The sequence below is a fragment of the Rattus norvegicus genome, chromosome 18, assembly GCF_036323735.1.
Source record: "Rattus norvegicus strain BN/NHsdMcwi chromosome 18, GRCr8, whole genome shotgun sequence".
Lineage (NCBI taxonomy): Eukaryota > Metazoa > Chordata > Mammalia > Rodentia > Muridae > Rattus > Rattus norvegicus.
In genome coordinates this window covers 48,943,912-48,963,710 of record NC_086036.1, presented here as the reverse complement: position 1 = coordinate 48,963,710, position 19,799 = coordinate 48,943,912, and the positions used below count along the sequence as shown (strand labels likewise).

The 19,799-nt window shown below is 42.9% G+C and overlaps 1 protein-coding gene across 6 annotated transcripts in view; it reads right to left on the bottom strand.

Moving 5' to 3' along the window:
* Snx24 (sorting nexin 24) overlaps window positions 1-19,799 on the bottom strand; it is a 154,549-nt gene that overhangs the window by 60,642 nt on the left and 74,108 nt on the right. For 4 of the 6 annotated variants that reach the window (XR_005496057.2, XM_063277476.1, NM_001008364.1 and 1 more), the window contains one exon: window positions 7,418-7,501. Coding sequence is in view for 5 of the 6 variants with exons in the window: in XM_063277476.1 (XP_063133546.1) it covers window positions 7,418-7,501 (84 nt within the window). In the remaining variant the exon portion in view is untranslated. Of the gene's footprint in view, window positions 1-7,417; window positions 7,502-11,630; window positions 11,662-19,799 lie in introns of all 6 variants that reach the window. The other 2 variants (XM_063277477.1, XM_063277478.1) reach the window with 1 other exon arrangement.

Here is a 19,799-nt window from a genome sequence, read left to right as displayed (position 1 = left end):
ATCAAGAGTCAAGTCCCAACACAACAAAGGGGCTGTGATAGGTAGAATGCACAAACTGGCCTCCTGGTGTTTACAACCTATATAACCCTTCTGCTTGGGAGTGAGTAGAAGCCGTGACTACACGGTTAGTCACTGCCATGGTTACCTGTCTGTATACCTTGGTCTTAGCACACTGCTGGCTTTGAAGTAGTGGCTAAGGCTTCAAGTGACCTCTAGCAGCTAAGAGTCATCTCTGGTTAACGGTCAGTGAACAAGGCATTACTCCCACAGAGGCAGGCAGAGGTCTGCCTGAGTGAGTGTAGATGTGGACGTAAGCCTAGCTGTGAGGATGAAGCAGAGCTCTGACTGTGGAGACTCTGTCACAGCTGGACTTGGAAGGTTAGGCATTTGCACCTGTGATGATTTATTATGCTGCAACAAAATACTGGGAGGGCCACTCTGAGGGACAGGTAGGGAGTGAGGATGAGGGCAGGAACTACCACACAGGGATATTCCAAAGCTGGGGCAAAAGGGAAACAAGCAAGCTTTACAACCCGACTTCAATCCCCACAAAAGCCCCACCAACTGTCTCCTCTCCTTTTCTTTTCTTGGTAGCTTGACGAAACAGCACTGAAAGCATTCTCCCTTTTGTTTACATGAGGGTCCTGAGAGAGCTGATCATCACAGAGACTGCATCCATGACACATTTGGAGGTGAGAAGGAATTTAGATGAGAGACAAACCCAAGACAATATGTTTCCAGTATGGCTCAGCTGCTTGCAAGATAAATACTCCTTGTCCACTTCATCTGATGATTAACTGTCCTGCTAGTCAGCTCTCTCTCTCTCTCTCTCTCTCTCTCTCTCTCTCTCTCTCTCTCTCTCTCTCTCTCTCTCTCAGACACACACACACACACACGTCCAATGTGTGATCACTCCTTTTTCCTTTTCACAGTGAAAACTCACTGAGAACTTACTCCAGACAGACAAGACCCACTAGCATATGATGTGGATAGAAAAACTACAATTTTCTACAGAAAGGACCAGAAATACTTTTAGCAAGGCTAAGAATAAAAAATGGAAACAAAATTATCTAAAGGAGTAGAGACATTGGGAGGGCACAAGATAACCTTCTTGTGTACATATGGCCACCCCAGTTTTTCTCAGGGTTCCTTCAGGGATGGTGCATGGGTGCTGTTCTCTCGGTTTGATCCCATGTAGCAGTTTTTGGGTCATCTGAAACGTGTACTTCATTAAATTGAATAGAAGAGAAAGTTAATATTTGACTCAAACCCAAAGGAGGCAATAACAAGAGATGAAGACGGTTAATCTGAAAATGAACCAACGCCATATTTCACTGAAAACGTTGTGAATAAAAGGGTGGGCTGGAACTGACAGAAAACAGCTGGGGAGGCATGAGGATAAAATATGCTCAAAGTTTGCAGTGTGGGTAAGAGTTTCTTGTCAGCCATGAGATCGGGGGCCTGGGAGAGCACAGCTCTTTGCAAACATGGCTGCTAAAAGTGATGAATTACTTGGCTAGGGTAGGGGTGACTGGGGCATGGGCTGGGCTCATCACATGCTTAAAGGTTCACCTATCACAAGAGCCTGTGCCTAAGCTTCGGGGGATGAAAAACAACATGGAGTCTTGCTTTGTTTGGGTGGGGGATTTATCATCCCCTATCTCATTCTAGCATAATAGATGCCATAGAGGAAGTGGGATTAGAGGGGCCTGGGGTCAAATTCCAATAACATAAACCCACATACCAGAACACATAGGATGTTTTCTAATGTCCCATAGACCAAATAATTAGCATTGCATAAAATACAAAGGATGGGACATAGTGTGTGTGTTGGAGCTCGGGGTAGGGGAGGCATAGCAATATACACCTGGAATCGTAGCATGTGGGAGACCATGAGCTTTTCCACACCCTGGCATAGACAACACAGCAAGCTCAGAGCCAGCTGGAGAAATAAGATAACTAAGCTTGGTGTTAGAATATAATTTAAATTGCTTAGGTAGAAATGTCTATGGTAAATGGAACAAGAGTGGGAAACTGGCAGCTGGCATTGAAGAACTTGAATGTCCTGCTTTGTTTTTAACACACCAGTTGGCAAATGAACGGGCATTCAGCCTGGCAAAGATAGGAAAGTGAGGCCCTGGACAGGACAGGCTTGGATGTGGCTAACATGAACTCTCCTTAGGAGAAGCACTAGAAAAAGGATTGGCCAGTAGATGCCTTCGAGGACATCCGAGAGTCTCTAATTCCCAGAGCCTGTGAGTGGTATTGCTATACAACAGAAAGAGGCTTTACAGAGACGGCTTTGGTTAAGGATCTTGACATGGACTGCTATCCTGGACTAGTACAGGGATGGGCCCAATGTTAACCTCAGCAGGGAGAGAACTATTAAGGCCTGTGATAGTTTGTATATGCTTGGTCCAGGGAGTGGCACTATTTGGAGGTGTGGCCTTGTTGGAGAAATTATGTTACTGTGGGCATGGGTTTAAGACCCTCCTCCTAACCACATGGGAGCCAGTCTTCTCTCTTTCAGATGAAGATGTAGAACTCTCAGCTCCTCCTGCACCATGCCTGCCTGCATGCTGCCATGTTCCTGCCTTGAAGTTAATGGACTGAACTTCTGAACCTATAAGCTAGCCCCAAATAAATGCTGTCCTTATAAGAGTTGCCTTGGTCATTGTATCTGTTCAGAGCTATAGAACCCTAAGACAAGGTCAGAGAGAGGGACGTGACCGGTAGATGTCATGAGAGAGGCCGACACAGGAAAGGAGGTGACTGTCAGCTAGGAGGATGAAGGTGGCCATGAGGAATGAGGCCAGCTGCTGGGAGCTACCAAGGGCAGAAAATGAACTCTCCTACGGGTATGCAGCCTTGTCCTCCCACTTAGCACAAGATAATAAATGTGCTGTGTTTCAAGTCGCCATTTTTCTTTTTTGTTACAGGAGCACTAGGAAACTAACGCAAGGTTTGAGAACACTGGCCTGGAGAGCCTGTCTGTGACACGGTAGACAATTCAAGCCCACAGCAGAGAGATCAGGAGAAAGGCCTTGACATGCAGGCAAAGGAAAACTGAAGACAAGTAAGAAGATGAAGAGTGGGGTCACAATGTAAAGGAGCACTGCTCCGGACTGGCAGGGGCGCACACGTGAACGCCGAGTGGGACGCATTGCAGGGACGTAAGAGAATGAGTTGACAGCACTAAGCTGCGTTCTGGAAAATTGAGGTAAGAGAAGGGTCAGAGGGACTTTCAGGATTCAGAACCTCGAGCTGCTTATTCTGAGCCTTGTCTCAGAGAGAGAGAGAGTGTGTGTGTGTGTATGTATGTGTGTGTGTGTTGGGTTGTATCTGAGTGACATCTTTAAAACTATAATTCACAGAAGAAACGTCAAAGTGCATAGAGCATCGTCTGGGGAAGGCGACTGAGATGCAGGTTACTAGGGTCCATCACACACAGCCTGGTTCAGTGTGAGTGGTGTGAGGTGGCTTCACTTTGGTCTTTAAAAGAGAATCAAATACTTTCAGCACAGCTCCAGAGGAAATGACGAAGCATCCGGTGGCCAGGTGTGACGTAGACACTGTGACCCCAGCTTGGCTCCCACTCTTGAAAGCATGAGTTCAGAATGAGCTACACAGTGAGGCCACCTCAAAATAAGACGTTGAAGAGCAGGAGATGGAGCTCGGTGGTAGGATTTCTTAGCATGTAAGAACCCTTGAGCTTTACCCTCAGCACAAGACAGACAGACAGACACGGGGACAGAGAGACCCTGAAAGGATAAAAACTGAAAAAAATAAGAACAGAAAAAAATCGTTGTTATTACATGGACATGCAAATTAAAACAAAAAGATAGATTTCATGGGTCTGGAGAGATGGCTCAGCGACTAAGAGTTTGTGCTGCTTTTCCATAGGATTCAAGTTCTCCTAGCACCCGAGTCAGGTGGCTCATAACTGGAATTTATAATTTACTTATAATTCCAGCTCCAAGGATATGATGCCCACCCGTGGCCTCCACAGGTACCGATACACATGGGACATGCACTCAGGTACACATACGAACACGTAAGTAATCATAATAACCACAATTAAAGGGTTTTGGTGAAAAATACTTTCAGCAAATGGGCAGTATTTTAATAATAGGCCACACAAACTAGTGAGTAAACACTGAGACCCTAGTAAACGAAAAAGCGCAGAAATAAAATAACTCAAAAAAAAAAAAAAGAGAAAGAAAGGAAAAAAGATGTCTACCTAAATAAACACAAAAATCATCACTTTATGTGAAGGAAGATGTGTGCTCCCTAAGCAGACCATTTTCAGAGGGATAATGTCCAAAGCTGATAAGATGCCATGAGCTTTATACAGCTCCACTTGCTTTGGTAATAATATATGTCAGGGGATTAAAAAGAAATACCCATTATCCTATGACAGAGAAGGGTTCTTTTTGGCAATATAGCTTGCTATGCAGGATTTGTTTTTAAAAATCTAAGGAAGAGAGCAGAGATTAAATTAGGACACTAGAAGCCCAGCCAGGGTGTACAGCAACAGTGGGTCCCTCCTCTTGTCCTTGCTCAAACTTGCCAGAGGATTTAGCTTTATGTCCGGGGTGGGGTGGGGCGGGGTGGGGGTGTCTCATGCCTGTGATCCCAGCACTTGGGAGGGAGGCTGAGGTAGAAGGATCACAGTAAGTCCAAAGCTAGCCTGGGCTATATAGTGAATTTGAGAAGAAAATAATGAATACACAGGAAAAAGAAAGTATAACTAGGGATGGACCTTGGCGGCAGAGCTCTTCCAGAAGGCAAATGCTGGGCTTGGGTACCAACAAGCCCTTCATTACCACCAAAATGAGAAAAGCAGAGAAAACTAATTCTGACTTGCACAAAGACAGAAGGGAATTCTGAGAAAGGTTTAAAAAGACATCCCTAACACTAACTATACAAACTCAAATAGTTTTTTCCTCAAAATTAGCAAGAACAAACAACAACGAGGCACTTGTGTGTCTGCAGGCCAGGACAAAGAGTGAGGAATCCATCATGGTGAAGGTGCAAAGCACTTAGGGACAGCCCCACGCTCCACTGCAGTCAGCTTCTGTGCACTGTCCAAACACTTCCCGTGAGAGAGCAGAATACAAAACACAGGAAAAGTCAAGACAGGTGCGGAGTCAGCGTCACACACCGTGAGGATAATCAAATGCTTCAAGAAAACTCAAAGGCAGAAGCTGTTGTAAGTGCAGTTAGAGGGAAGTACTTTGCAAACACTGCTTGCACTGGGAGGATAAGGCTGCCTGGAGGGGAGCAGGGCGGAAAAGCTTGCACGAGGTACCCCGTTGATTCTTAGCTGCTGTGGTGTTCCTGAGCAGTTTTATGGTTAAGATTACAGACCGGTGTGCACTTTTATATCTCACTGCTACCTGTGCTCGCCTTCCCACAAATTCTAACACAGCAGTGGCTGTCCCTTCTCTACAGTGCATACAGTCAGACAGCACACTCCAACAGCCTGCTAGCCCCCAAAGTCCCTGTAAGGACGTCTCCAATTCTACGACAGAGATTTGAGAATTACTCCTCTATTTATTCTAACAAGCTTCATTATGAAAACCTGCATAGTTAGTTACTTAATGGAACTGCAGAAATGGAAAGACTAAGTCCTAGAAAGTACAAGAATATTATATTTTATTTTATTTGACAATGCTTGATTGCACAGGAGCAGGAAAAGGAATTGTCCTAGAGCAGGAAGTGAGCAAGCTAGCCTGCACTCAAGCAGGGCTGACCCATGGACAGGGCCAGCTTAATTGGCAGTCACCCTGCTGTGTCTCTTACAGAGTCTATCCCCTGGTATCTGGAGAGCTCAGCTGGGCTGTGTTGGTCACAGAGTACTTCATGCTGACCTAGTACTTTAGGAAGGGTTTTGCACCTGACAAGCTGCCCAGGCCTGACTGACTGGGAGAAGCTCCATGGGGGGTGGAGAGAAACCTGGTCTCAGAGGGCTCGCTGCCTGATACCTAGCAGAATTTGTTTGCTCTAAATAAAAAAGGACAGAATACAAGGAGAAAGAGAAAGATGTGTGTTTCTCTCTGAGGTCCCCCAAGCATGTACTTTTTTAAAAAGTTTCCTGGCAACACCTGATAAAAATCTGTAGGCACTTGCATGGTTTCTCTGGGAGGAAAGCTGAACTTGATGAAATTCTAGTTGAAGAATTAAATTCATTTAACAACTGCTACCATAACAGAAAAGCTTGGAGCACCTCTAGAACGAAGCGAGGAGGGCCTGAGGGTGCCCAGCACCCAGGAGGAGGGGCAGAGGGGTATCTGAGTTCTGTCAGCCAGAGTGACAGAGTGAGACCCCGTCTAAAATTAAACAAAACAGGGAAACAGGCCTGCTAATCTTTCAGTAGTATCCTGTTAAGGTTTGGATTTAATTCTCTATTCTGATTAAAGTGAAAAAAAGTTATAAAAGTGCTGGAAGCATTCGACATGTTGTGCTTTAGCGCAGCGATGCGTCCCAGGAAACTTATGTAGGCACTAAAAAGCACAAAATTAAAACTCTCCTAACTTAATATATTTCTAGCTTCATGCCTAATTATCTAATTAGAGCATGCATTCTGTGCATGAATGTATTTCATACATGTGCACATACATGCACAGAAACATATATGATGGATGCACTCCCAGACACGAAAGAAGAAAGATGAGCCTGAGCTGATCATCACCTGTGATCTTCTCCCGGGATCCCTCATAGGTATTTAATTCTATTATGAAAATTTAGGAACCAAATAATTTATAACCCATAAAAAATTAAGACTGGGTTGGAATCAGGGTTTTTTTTTTTTAAAGTATTCATTTTCAATTCGTTAGGGACCATTTCTCCCTGAAAGTCAGTTGCTTCTTTTGCATTTCTGTTTCTTTAATCTACGACTTTGAAATGCACCCCGGAGCTAAGGCATCAATCATTCTGGTACAGTTGCTCTTGACACTCAAGAGGACAGCTGTGGGCTGGGAGCCTCTTTTCCCCGTACTCCATATGAACACACTTGTATACACACACAACCTTGTCTAGGTACACAACATTTAAGTTGAATTTAATAAATCTCTTCCTGTATAATGACTTCTTGTGTTTCCTTTCTTTTCCTAAAGAACATTGTAACGCATTTCTTGGACAGAGGAGGTTGTTGGCCTCATTCATGATAGATAAGCCTTTAATATCCCGTGCAATATACTGCCAACAGTCTGCTGCCTCAGAGTTGAATACATAAGCAATGGTAACAGGAAATCCACTTATTAAAAAAACCCAAACACACTGACTGAACAATCTACTTTTTAAAAATTAATGCCATTATAAAGAAACAGTAGACCGTAACACTCTGAGGATCACAGAGCAGTCTTAACACTATACCACAGGCCATACGGAGAAAAAGCATGAAACCAAAGGTTACCTTTTTGTGCAAGGCATGGAATTCACTGTACCGTTTCTCAACAAAATGTTTTCTTCCGTTCATTAGCACTTCTATTTTAAACACCTAAGGAAAAAAATTAAAGAGATTAATTCTGCTAGTTCAAAACCCTCAACTGTCGACGTGGTGAGTTTGTGACTGTGATATATTTCATCCCTTTAATTACAGAAGCCGATTCTCCCCAAACCCAGAAGGCTCAGGAGACCCCAACCCAACAACACTGATTAATGAGCCCTCGAACCAAATGCTCACCCACTAACTGCAGCATTCTCTAAGACTGTGTCTACAGATGGGGAACTTCCATGATCTCAAATGCTAATTCTTTTTTTCTTTTCTTTCTTTTTTTTTTTTTTAACTCAGAGAATATCCTTCCCATGAAATGACTTCATCAAATGACTATGACAGTCCGGATCTGAGGACTCAGTCACATGACACCCTGTCTGGGTAGTTTGAGGAAGGCGCTGTGTCATCTGAGACAATCATGCAAACAACAGTGCATTTTAGGTTAATTTCTTCCTAACCTGCATATTCATCTCCAGTCTCAGCTGGGCTTATCCTGCTGTTTGCAAAACAGGGCAAATATAGGGAGGGCTCCTTTTCCCTGCATGATGTGAGTGACAGCTAGTGCTCCCACTTCCAGAAGGTTGAAAGGCCAGAGGCAGAGGTGCTCTGGGCTCACTAATTAGTAGGCACTAACATGACATTTTCTTGATTCTTGGGTCAGTGGGTCAAGACTGGGAACAGGGATGAGAAGCATTGTGAGTTGCTCATGAAAACACAAGGCTGAGGTTCAGGAGTGCAGAGTCTGACAAGAAAGAAAATTAAGAGCCAGTGCTATTCCAGGGTCTCTGTCTCACCCTTGTTTTGCTAAGTGAGAGTCTGAAATACCCAGATGAGAGAATACTGCCAAGCTCAAGTGCCAGTTTTAGCCAACCCTCTGGAAAAAAATACAGGACAGCCCAGAGGAGGGGGCGCGGGGGGGAGGCCATACTTTAATCCAAAATATATGTACTCATATTTAACATAGGACATAAAAGGTTCTATACTTTTATTATGAAAACAGAGCCCAAGGGTGCTGTATTTCTGCTTTATATGTAAATAAAACTATTTCAAGTCAGACCTATTGTCAATCGTAAATGCTACCTACACTTTTGTGTATCTTTGAATTACATAATCTAATACTGCAAGACTCAGTTAGAAGCACATTTTCTAAAAATGTACTGGAAAAACTTTACCAGTTTAATTAAAATTTCATATAACAATTCATTTTTTCAAGAATTCTTCCCCAATACTTTTCTTTAGTGACTTAAAGAAAATGTTTTCTTCTAAAATACATATATGCTTCAAACTCTCAGCTAAACATCCACTACTTATTAGAAAAATATTTTCCCCTAATCTACCAAAGAAAATGATCCTTCTTCCAAGAGCTTGTCAGAAAGAGAACCAGAAAGACATTTCCAGGAACAGATGCAAGTGTCAGGCAGCTTCCACTTGGGCCCCTTCTTAGTGTCAAGTCCCTGATTTGATCAAAACAGTGTGGCAACAATGAAAGCAGTTTCCATCTGCCGAGCTGATAAAAATTACTCCAGGTCTGGTTACAGGGGCTCACAACAGCCCTTTCACTTGCTATGTTTGCTGAAGAACCCATAGGACAGAGCCTTGGTAAGGCTCAACCTACTGGATCACCCTCAGACTGACCCTCTTGAAGGCCAAGGGTAAGACATGGGCAGCTAGGAGAAGACTAGCCTCTAGGTAGTTAGGAGGGTCTTAAAGTCCACACCCACGGCAACACCCACTCTAACAAGGCTACACATTCTCTAACAAGGATACACCTCCTAATAGTGACACTCCCTAGGACAAGTATATACAAACCATCATAGATACATTATGCTCTGGCTGTCTCAAGAAATGCCATCCCATCTCCTGCCCAAAATGGTTCTGCCTTCAAGTTCTACAGTAACTCTTCACAAACACTAAGTTCACAATGTAGGCAGAGGAGTAGAAGGGACACCGATACAAGAGAAGTGCATAACAGGTGTTAACTCTAATATATTGTCATTGAAAATACATAATGTACCCAGTGCTGCTAATATTTGTTTTTTTTTTCCTTCTGGGTTCTGAGCAAACATTTTGGAAAGGAAGTTGGTTAGCCAGGATGGAGTCAAGTCAGGACATTTTCTTATTATTTCTACCACACAGAAAACCCTTTTCTCATTTTGTGGCCCTGGAAAAGTTCCAGTGTAGAAATTACATTCTGGGGTAGTAGTGACATCTTAGGACTCAAAGAACAGTGTGTGGAAGGCACCCAGCATAGTACCTGGCATTCAGCTGTTAATTAATTTAACATACGCACAAAGGGTTTACAATGTGCCTGGGAACTGTCCTAGGCTCTAGGATTCAGTAATGAAAAGACAAAAGAGCCTGTCTTTCAAGGAGTTGAGACCCTGAGTAATGACTGAGCTGGATGACACATCTGTGCACAAGTGACATGGTGTTCATGAGATATACTCAGGAAAGTCAGGCATGGAGCTTGACAAGAGTGTTAAACAGCATGCAAGGAAGGGCTCCCTGAGGACAGAGGCAGGGAAAATTGTGCATGAGTTAATATTTTTAAGAAATGTAAAAATAGGGCTGGAGAGATGGCTCAGTGGTTAAGAGCACTGACTGCTCTTCCAGAGGTCCTGAGTTCAATTCCCAGCGACCACATGATGGCTCACAACCATCTGTAATGAGATCTGATGACTCCTTCTGGTGTGTCTGAAGACAGCTAAAGTGTACTTACATGTAATAAATAAATAAATAAATAAATAATATATATACACATATAAATGTGTGTATATATATACATATATATGTATATATACATGTAACCCACAAGCCAGATAAAATCTAGTTTGATAACCAACTGAAAAGCAGCAGAAAAAGGGAAGAAAAACCAATGACAGACACTGATTCAAAAAAGACACAAGACTGGAGGGCAAAAACATTCATTGGTACTCTTGTTCTGAGGGAATTTCTTTCTTCCAAGATCCAGGATGAAGGGCTAAGGGGAATCTATAAAAGAAAACCCAAACCACAGGAATGGGGCTTGTGGACAAAATCATCAATATCCTCAATGAACATTACACTGGATATGATGAATAACAGATTAGTCATGGAGGAAGAAAAGGCAAGTGTTGAGACTCTAGCAATTAAAAACTATCCAGCATGAAACAAGCACAAATGAAGATGGAAAAGTTATATTCTATTTCTCTGATGTAATTGTCGTAACCAAGGTTTACTGCCTCAGTCTGCTAACCTAGGCCTAGACCTGGAGGCTTCCAGCCTCTGTACAATCTAATCTAGGCCCAATATTCAAACTTCTAAAAACAAAACAAAAAACAAAAACCCTACCTTTATTGTTTGGGATTAAAGATGTTTGCTAAGGGCATGTCTATATTTCAGCCAGAGGTATTAAAGGTGTGTGCTAAGGCTAAGTCACAGTTAGAAACAACTTTTTTCAGTAAATAATTCAATTTTGGGGTTACAGTATGATCAAATATTTTGCAACAAGAGGGGGAAAACAACTAAAAAATAAATTAATAGCTGGTTATGGTGGATCACGCCTTTAATTCCAGCAATGGAGAGATATAGGCAGGAAAACCTCTGTGAGCCAGCCTATTCTACAAAATGAGTCCAGGATGGCCAGGGCTGTGTTACACAGAGAAACCCTGGCTCAAACAAAACAAAACAAAATAGAAAACAAAAACAAAACAGAAAACAAAAACAAAAAAGAAAAAAAAAACACTGTCAGTGAACCATATAATTAAACAGCAAAATATATCTATAAACTGAAGACCCCAAGATTGTATTATTTACTGAAAAAAATTGTTTCTAATTGTGACTCAGCCTTAACACACACTTTTAATCCCTCTGGTTGGAATATAGGCACGACCTTAGTATATCTTTAATACCCAATAGTAAAGGTAGTTTTTTGTTTGTTTGTTTTTAGAAGAAAGCACCACATTTGAAAGTGATGTCTAAGAGGAGAAGAGAGATTCAGTTAATGAAGGTTAGAGAGTAAAGTAAATATATTCAAAGAAATCACTGCTGTTCCCCATCCCAATTTTATAGAAAATGTAAGTGGATAAACCCAACTCAGTGGAGAGATACACAAACCCTTAGGGAAAGACAGATCAACAAAGCAAAGCATTACCATTGGTCAAAGCCAGAAGGACACAGGAAATCTGAAATACAGCAGAAAAACATAGACATTACCCAGAAAAAGAAGATAAAGCAATATATTACTGTTATTATTATTATTATTATTATTATTATTATTATTATTATATAACAACGATTTAATGTATATGTGTGTAGTTTATGTTTTAAAAGATTTGAATTGGAGACCTAACCCAATTCTTTACTCACAGTAAAAACCCATTTAATTCTCATACAAGTCCTACACGACAGGTACAACATTATTCCCACTTTCTAGGGAAGGCAGGAAATAGGGAGATTATACAACTTGGCTGCTCTTGCAAACCATAATTTAACCCCATAATCTGTCTTAGACACAGTATTACACCAAGTTCCAGTGGACGGACTCACTTATAAAGACCCAAGCCTCCTACATGGAGGTGGAAGAAACAGGAGACTCTTTGTGAATTCAAGGCCAGCCTCGTCTACAGCACCAGGACAACATAAAGACCCTGTATAAATGCACAATACAAGTAATTTTAGGAGCGGCTCTAAGTGGAGAAGATTATTATATTTGATGACTAAATTTAAAAGTTAAAAAGTACATTTTCCCTTATTTAATTCTAAATAAAAATTACCCTATTCTAAAATACTAAGTGGATAAAACGATAAACATCATGAATTAATTGTATTGTTTTGGATGGAAATAAAGGAGTTTTTCTCAATATTTTAAAACTGAACTTCAAAAAAATTAAAGAAAATACATATAAAATTACCCATGCTCTTTCAAAAAAAAAAAAAACCCTAAAGAATTATCACAATATAGTGCTTATAATACCTCTTGTACTTATGTGTATGGGGGAGGGGGGATAGTGGCCATATCAATACAATTTTCTCAGGAGAAAATTCACGACAGCAAATAGGACCAAAACAGCAAACACTTATTGGGAAGAGAAAATAGCCAATTGGAAGAATTCCTGATCAAACAAACAAACCATTGTAAGCATGAGGAAAAACCAAAGATAAAGACAATATTTGAATTTCCGCGAGCTGAGACCATGGAAACAGTCTGTGGGCTGAATGAGAATGACCCCCATAGGCGCATGTATTTGAACACTTTGTCCCCAGGGGGCAGTGTTTGGGAAGGATTAGGAGGCGTGGCCTGTTAGGAGGAGAAGGAGTGCCACTGGAGGTGGGCTTTGAGGGTTCTAAAGAAAGTTTCCTGCCATTCTCAATGTGCTCTCTGCCTCATGCTAATGGATCAAGATGTGAGACCTCAGCTGCTCCTGCTGCCATGCCTTTGCCTCACCATCATGGGCTCTAACATTCTGAAACTGCAACCCCAGTCACAAGGTGTCCTTTGTGTTGCTTTGGTCATGGTCTTTTGTTTCTCTAAACATAAAGAAATTGAGGCAGGTAGATAAGCCAAGGACAGTCACATCTATTCACCTGAATTTTTTTTTTTTAATTACAAAAACAACAAGGTATTGCTAACATATACATAGCTTGTGTTATCAGCGGGGCACACTTGGGAACAGGCCCCTCTGTTGAAGAACTGCCTTTCTCAGATGGCCTTTGAATATGTCTATGGAGTCATTTTCTAAATTGCTGAGAAATACAAAGGGACCACTCCACTTTTGGTGCCTGAAGGTCAGCCTGAAGCAAGCTAGGGAGCAGCATTTCTCCATGGTCTCAGCCTTGAATTCCTGCCTTGGCTTCCTTCAATGAGAGACCATAACCTGGAAGTCACATAAATGCTTTCCCCCTTGAGCTGATTTTAGACATGGTATTTATTCAGGCAGAAGAGAAGTGTGCCAGGACAGGGCACATGGGGGGGGGGGAGCAGAAACAAAGTCAGGATTACTGAACATTTTCTCCACCACACTGCGTGCCAGAGGCTACAGAAAAGCTGGCTGGAGACGCCACTGTCAAGTGCAGTCAGCGTGGATAGTGGGTGATGGTTAGCCGATTCCGTCCCTGCCAAATCAGCTAATATGAGGTGAGGTAAGTTTTCAGACACGTAGGGGCACTTGGGTGTCTCATGTATACTTTCAGGATTCTTCTGAAGATACGGATTTAAAAACACCAAAGAAAAGGTGCCAGGGACACAAAGTTAAGAGGCCTCACCTAAAAAGAAAATGAGAGAAGAATCTTAAAATAAGAATTTTTGAAGCTTAGAAAGCATTCACATTCAAATAAGAAATAAGAAGACTTTAAGTAGCCCTTAACAGAAAAAGCGGGGAGGGTAATTAATACTAATTCAAACATAAGACCCTAGTGAGGATCCCAAAGACCTTTGCCATTCTCTGTCAAGAAAGAGAGGTATGGACTTCAAATTTATGCGAGGTATGATAGCTCATGTTTATAGTCCAAGAAAACAGGAGGCTGAGCTAGAACTGAGCACAGCTTGGGCTACACTATGAGTTTCAAATTAACCCGGGCTACAGAATGAAACTGTCTTAAATCCCCTACCCTCTTAAAACAACCCCTATACAATATACAGGCTCAAGCGGAACACACAACCTAAATAGAACACAATTTGGCACCAGCCTTCACTTGACGTAGTTTGCACTGAGCAGCACTAACTCAACAACGATGAAGGAATACTTTTGACCTTGCGCACGGTGGCTCAACTGATGAGGGGCTTGCTGCACAAGCTCGGTGAGGCATGTGAACCCCAGCAGCCACGTAAAAGTGGAAGGAGCGGGCTGACTCCACACAGTAGTCAGTGGAGACCTGAAAATTGAGACAGCAAGAGATGCAGGGGACAGGAGCTCCTGAGGGCCGCCATGACTGCACTCCTGAACCCTGGGGCCCTGGACACATCTAATTTCCCTCCTGCACATCTTCTGCTTTCCAACGTCATTGGAATGATGCCAATTAGGTCAAATGTCTGAGGTGTTTCTACAGAGACAGAGGGAAGGTTTCTTGGGCGTATTGATGTTGGTGGGGCCTCGGATTACAGATTCGCTCGCAGCCTCAGGTTTCCATCTTCCTCCCTCACAGTGGCTTGAGTGGCTGCCTTTTGATGGATTATTTGATTATGAAAGTCTTCGTTTTTCTCCTTATGACACAAAACCAATCAATCAGTTCAGCGAGGGGAAAAAAGCAGCCAAGCCCATCAGGTCATACACGTTATCGTCTACATAGTTTTTCATTAGCTTCAATATCTTATGACATTGGCTCAGATACCCGATTCAATATGGATGCTGCCCTGGCTGGACTTGCGTGAGCTGTGCTAATAAACTGCATTTGTTAGACAATGCAGAAGAGAGTTGCTCTATGAGCCCTCCCATTGTCCTTCCCAATCTACTCTGAAAGAATGAAGACAAATACATTTTATCTCCACTGCTTATTAACTTGTGCAAATCTGTAAACAGCTATGCTACAGCATCTTCACTCGTGAAATAAGAGTGACTTGATAGTACTCACGCCAGAGAACACAGGCTTTGGTCTTTGTGCTGTGACATATGTGGCGAAGGGGAACCCATGGTGGCCCAGAGCCGAGGTACAACCCTGAGAAATTAGGCCTTTAACAGATCTGGTGTAAAGGGGTTTATTGGTGGAAGGGAGAGGAATGAGGACCTGGAGATAGGATAAAGACAGATGAGTGAACTTATAGACAGACAGACAGACAGACAGACAGGAGGGAGGGAGGGAGGGAGGGAACAGAGCGATGAGGGTAGAGAAAATGGGGGGGTCAGAAAGGGAGAAAGAGATGGATAGAGAGGCAGAGATGGGAGGGGGCATGCAAGAACATGCAGAGAGAGAGAGAGAACACAGAAAGAGAGCTGGGGTGGCAGGCGGGTCCTTTTATTTGTCATACACACCTAGTACACCTGGAGGTAGTAGGTCATGACAGAGGCAGCTGCTAGGTCCCTGAGGAGAGGCCAGTGTTATTGCCTGTACACTAACAGTTGGCAAGATGCTTTGCAAAAGAAGGAAAAATTATTGCTAATTATGAAGAGGCAGACGAAGTTGTCAGAAGGAAGCAGAAAACTGTTTCTAAGGGCTTCTGAAGACAGCCTGTCTCAGAGGCTGCATAGGCATCTGAAACAGCTTGTCACACAGAGAACCAAGAACCCACCTTTCTTCTCGCAAACTGCTCAGCTATAGACTGTACCCTCTGATCATGGACCCATGGCTTCCAACAGGAATAAAAAGAATGACTTTTTCAGTTGCTTCCAGAACCCAAAACTTACCCACTGAACCTTTACCATGGCCAACTCCCCACCCTGCTAGATACCGCCAGTGCAGGGCAGGCTAGCCCTTCAGGCCTTCACTCCCTCTGTCCTGACAGCTCACAGGTCCAATTCCAGCCCCTCTCGGAGCTTGCAGGAGCCCAAGCATTGCTGCCATCCATGCTTCCTCTAAAACGCCGGCTATATGTCAAGCGTAGCACAATCTCAATTAATTGTCAGCATTACAGAATAGACTCCACGGACGGGTACGTCAAATACACGTTATGTTTTAGAACTTTTGTTCAGGAAATTTTTTCAAGAGGAACCTATAGCAATGCTTTGAGAAAATATCTGTAATATAGTACCAACTGAAAAAAGTCCAAAAAAAGTACCTGTATTTATCTTCTTGACAATAGTCCAATTTGAAAGAGAACCCCAAAACAGGCCTTTGAGTGTTGGGGTTACTAATGATTTTAATTATCTCTAAATGAGGATTTGTACCAGAGCACATTTTATTCCTATTATTAGGAAATAGGTAGTAAAGTTCCTTCCTTTTCATTTTAAAATAACATAAAAATAATAAATGACAACTACTCATTACAGATACACCTTTGAGACAGTTCTAGCTACGGAGCTAAGGCAGGCCTCAAAATCATAATCCTCCTGCTTCAGCCTTCCGAAGGCAGAGGTGTTTGTACACCATTGTACCAGACTTCAATTATTGCTTTCTAATATGACCATGAATTTCTTAAATATCCACTCATTATTTATTACTTATTCATATATCCGCAGATATTGGTTGAGCTATGACGTTACACTGTAACAACACAAGCAGAAGCCCCCAGTATCCCCATGCACAACCTGGAGCTTAAGATGGTGCTGGCACCTAGGCTGGGTTGAGGATTGAGATTATCTATATAAATTATTATCACACGGTCTGGCATTTAATAAGACTTCTCAATAATGTTGCCTACTTATGTTATTAACTTATAAAATGGTGGTTAAAATTCTTTCTTAGGGAGGTTACTGGAGAGAGAAAAAGGTGACTCCACGTAACAGTAATTCAGCTACCACATCTGTTTATCACTGTCTCTACCACTGCAGGAGCTGACCCCAAAGTGTGCACACTCTGTGTGTGTGTGTGTGTGTGTAAGAGACAGAGAGACAGAGAGACAGAGAGACAGAGGGGCAGGGAGGATGACTCTTACTAGGTAGGGCCTTATGAGAGGTCCTCTGGTCACTAAGTTGTGTCTTTGAGGGACCGCAGAAGCTCAGTCCCTTCTTTTCCTCTGCCTTTGCTTCCTGGCTCCAGAAGGTGCCCATCCTTGCTGTACCGCTAGCTTTTTGCTATGCTTTGCAGCCTTCCACAGCCCAAAGGCACTAGATCCATGCGACTATGGACTGGATCCTTCAAAACTAAATACCAAACTGCCCTCACAGCTCACAAACTGATTATTACATGGGGCCTGTTACGATACCAGAAAGCTGGCTAACACCAGGAGACAAACTAGAAAGAACAAGAAAATACCTCATTCCAGCCTAGCAATATTAACTGTAAAAAGAGTAAAATAAGTTACTCCCATGAGGAAGAAAACCTAGTGAAACCTGAGGCAGGTTACGCTGTTTAACATGTTCTGTAGAAAGTATAATGTTGAGTCGGTAAAAAGATGGTCAGAAGTTTACTGTGGACTGGAGACACGGCACAGAAATTAAGAGCACTGATTGCTCTTGCAAAGGATCTCAGGGTTAGGTTCTCAGAAACCACATGGTGTCACTCCAGTTCTGACACCCTCTCTGTACTTCACGAGCACTGTACATGTCTGCAAAACACCCAGACATATAAAATAAAAATGTACTTGAAATGTGTACTACTAAGGAGAATCTACAATCTGCGTAAAGCACTTTGAAACAAGGTCTTGCGTGGAAAAGCAACTATCAGTCTTGATCTGTTTGGGAGAAAGCTACACGATGGCTTGGAATGGTGAGCAGTCCAGATGCACCCGGCATTCACATCTGCCTTTGCTGCGGTGCCTCTGAGCTTGTCTTGTCTCCTCACAGTAACACATCTAATGTCTTAGGGCTGATGGCGGAAGAGACAAGTAAGCCAAGATGCACTGGTACCCAGACAGGCACACGCTTGGTTCTCAATTCGTTCTAGAATCCTTTGAGATACAAAATCTGGGCGGAGTGTAAAGTGACTCACAGCTTTTATTTTTCTCATATCATACAGCTGTAATCTGTTTCTGGAAATCAGCAGAAAGTGTAAAGACAGAGTGAGCCTCTCCCAAAATAATAAATATTATTTTAAAGAAGGGCAGTAGGGGAATGCCAGTCAGGAGACAGGAAAAAGGAACTGGGAGTCCTGGGGGACCAGCGAAGAATGGTCAGAGTGGGCGACAGTGAAGATGAGAGCATGGCGGAATGCACAGAAACAATCCACTGGTTTGTGTTGGGTTAAATTAACCCACTAGAAGCCAAGAAACCCTGCACCGTCCCAGACCTTAAGTTCTAAACGCATTTATAAAAATTATAGTTAAAGTTCTGCATCAAACCAATTATTACTTTTTCTAGATCTCCATGGCCAATGCCAGTGGCGAAGGGCCTGGGAGAGGAGTCGGGTGTGTAACGAGCTGGGGCTCGGCATGAATCACTGTCATTCCTCGTGTAGGATCAGCATTTCTAGACCCTCGTACCAGGAGCTGCTAAAGGAGGAGGAAGGGCGTTTCCATGCACTTCTGGTATTGATTTCTCTTACACCAAACAAAGAGGTTCTCCTAGTTACATGATATATCATAATCGCTTAATTTGTCCGACTGCTTTAAAAAAGAACAATGGATTCAGGAAAAGGTGTTGACTTGCAGAAATATAATCGTGTTGAGGGCTTCTTTGCCGTCTGCATGGGGCTGCTTACTCTTAGAAAATGCTGTCCAGAGTCTCCGGAGAAACTGAACATGCAAGGCTCTAATTCAGGCATTCCCAGGAGCCACAGAAAATCTAAGGCAGGAAACCATGGAGAGCTCAGACACTGAGTAAGTGCAGCAGGCAGGCCCTGCTCTGCAGGCCTCCACCCACAGTTCAATCCTTACCCTACCTGTCCATAACCAGAGACAAAGTAGTCGCGGGACTCCTGACAAGCAGTTCCCCATGAACCAGTGCATACAGGTTTAAAGGAAACATTTGGACACAGTCCTTTTCGTTGCTTTGTTTTTGTTTCTTGTTGTTGTTGTTGACAAAAATGGCTCACAGAATAAGAAGTACTGCCTCCAGCCGTGATGTGCTCTCTACGTGTGTCCAGAGTTCTGCTCCCCAGAATAGCTTTGCTCAGCCTGGCTTTTCTCAGACTAAAAATCACAGTGTTGTCCCAAAAGGGACAAAAAACATCTCCCAAGAAGTAAAGCTGCCTGGCTCTCAGGGACAGGACATCCAGTGTAAATATGGTGGGTGGTAGGAAATAAAGGTTTTATTTGTACTGTTGTGTGGCTTTCAGGGACAAACCACAAGAGGACAACATTACTTGGAATCAATACACATGAAAAATTTAACAGGGGGCTGCAAGAATGGTGGCTTGTCTCGTAAGCACTAGGACATGAGTTCGGTCCCTGGCATCCACATACAATGATGCCAAGGCTTATAATCCCAGTGCTTGGGAGATGAAAACTAGAGGGTCCCTGGGGCTCACTGACCAGCCAGCCTAGCCTAATTGATGAGGTCCAGGTCGTTAGGAGAATCTGTCCCAAAGAAGATAGATGGTAGTCCTGGGCAGAACACCTGAGGTCACCCTCTAGTCTCCCCATGTATATGCACACGTGTGTATGTGCACTCCCACACAAGAGTACTGGCACGCATACACTGGAACACGAACGAACACACACACACACACACACACACACACACACACACACACACACCTTTTTTGACTTGAAAATGTTTAGTTTGAAAACAAAAAGTCCACATAAATCAGGAATCCCTCTTTGACGTTTGCTAGGCAGAAACACAGGGAAGCC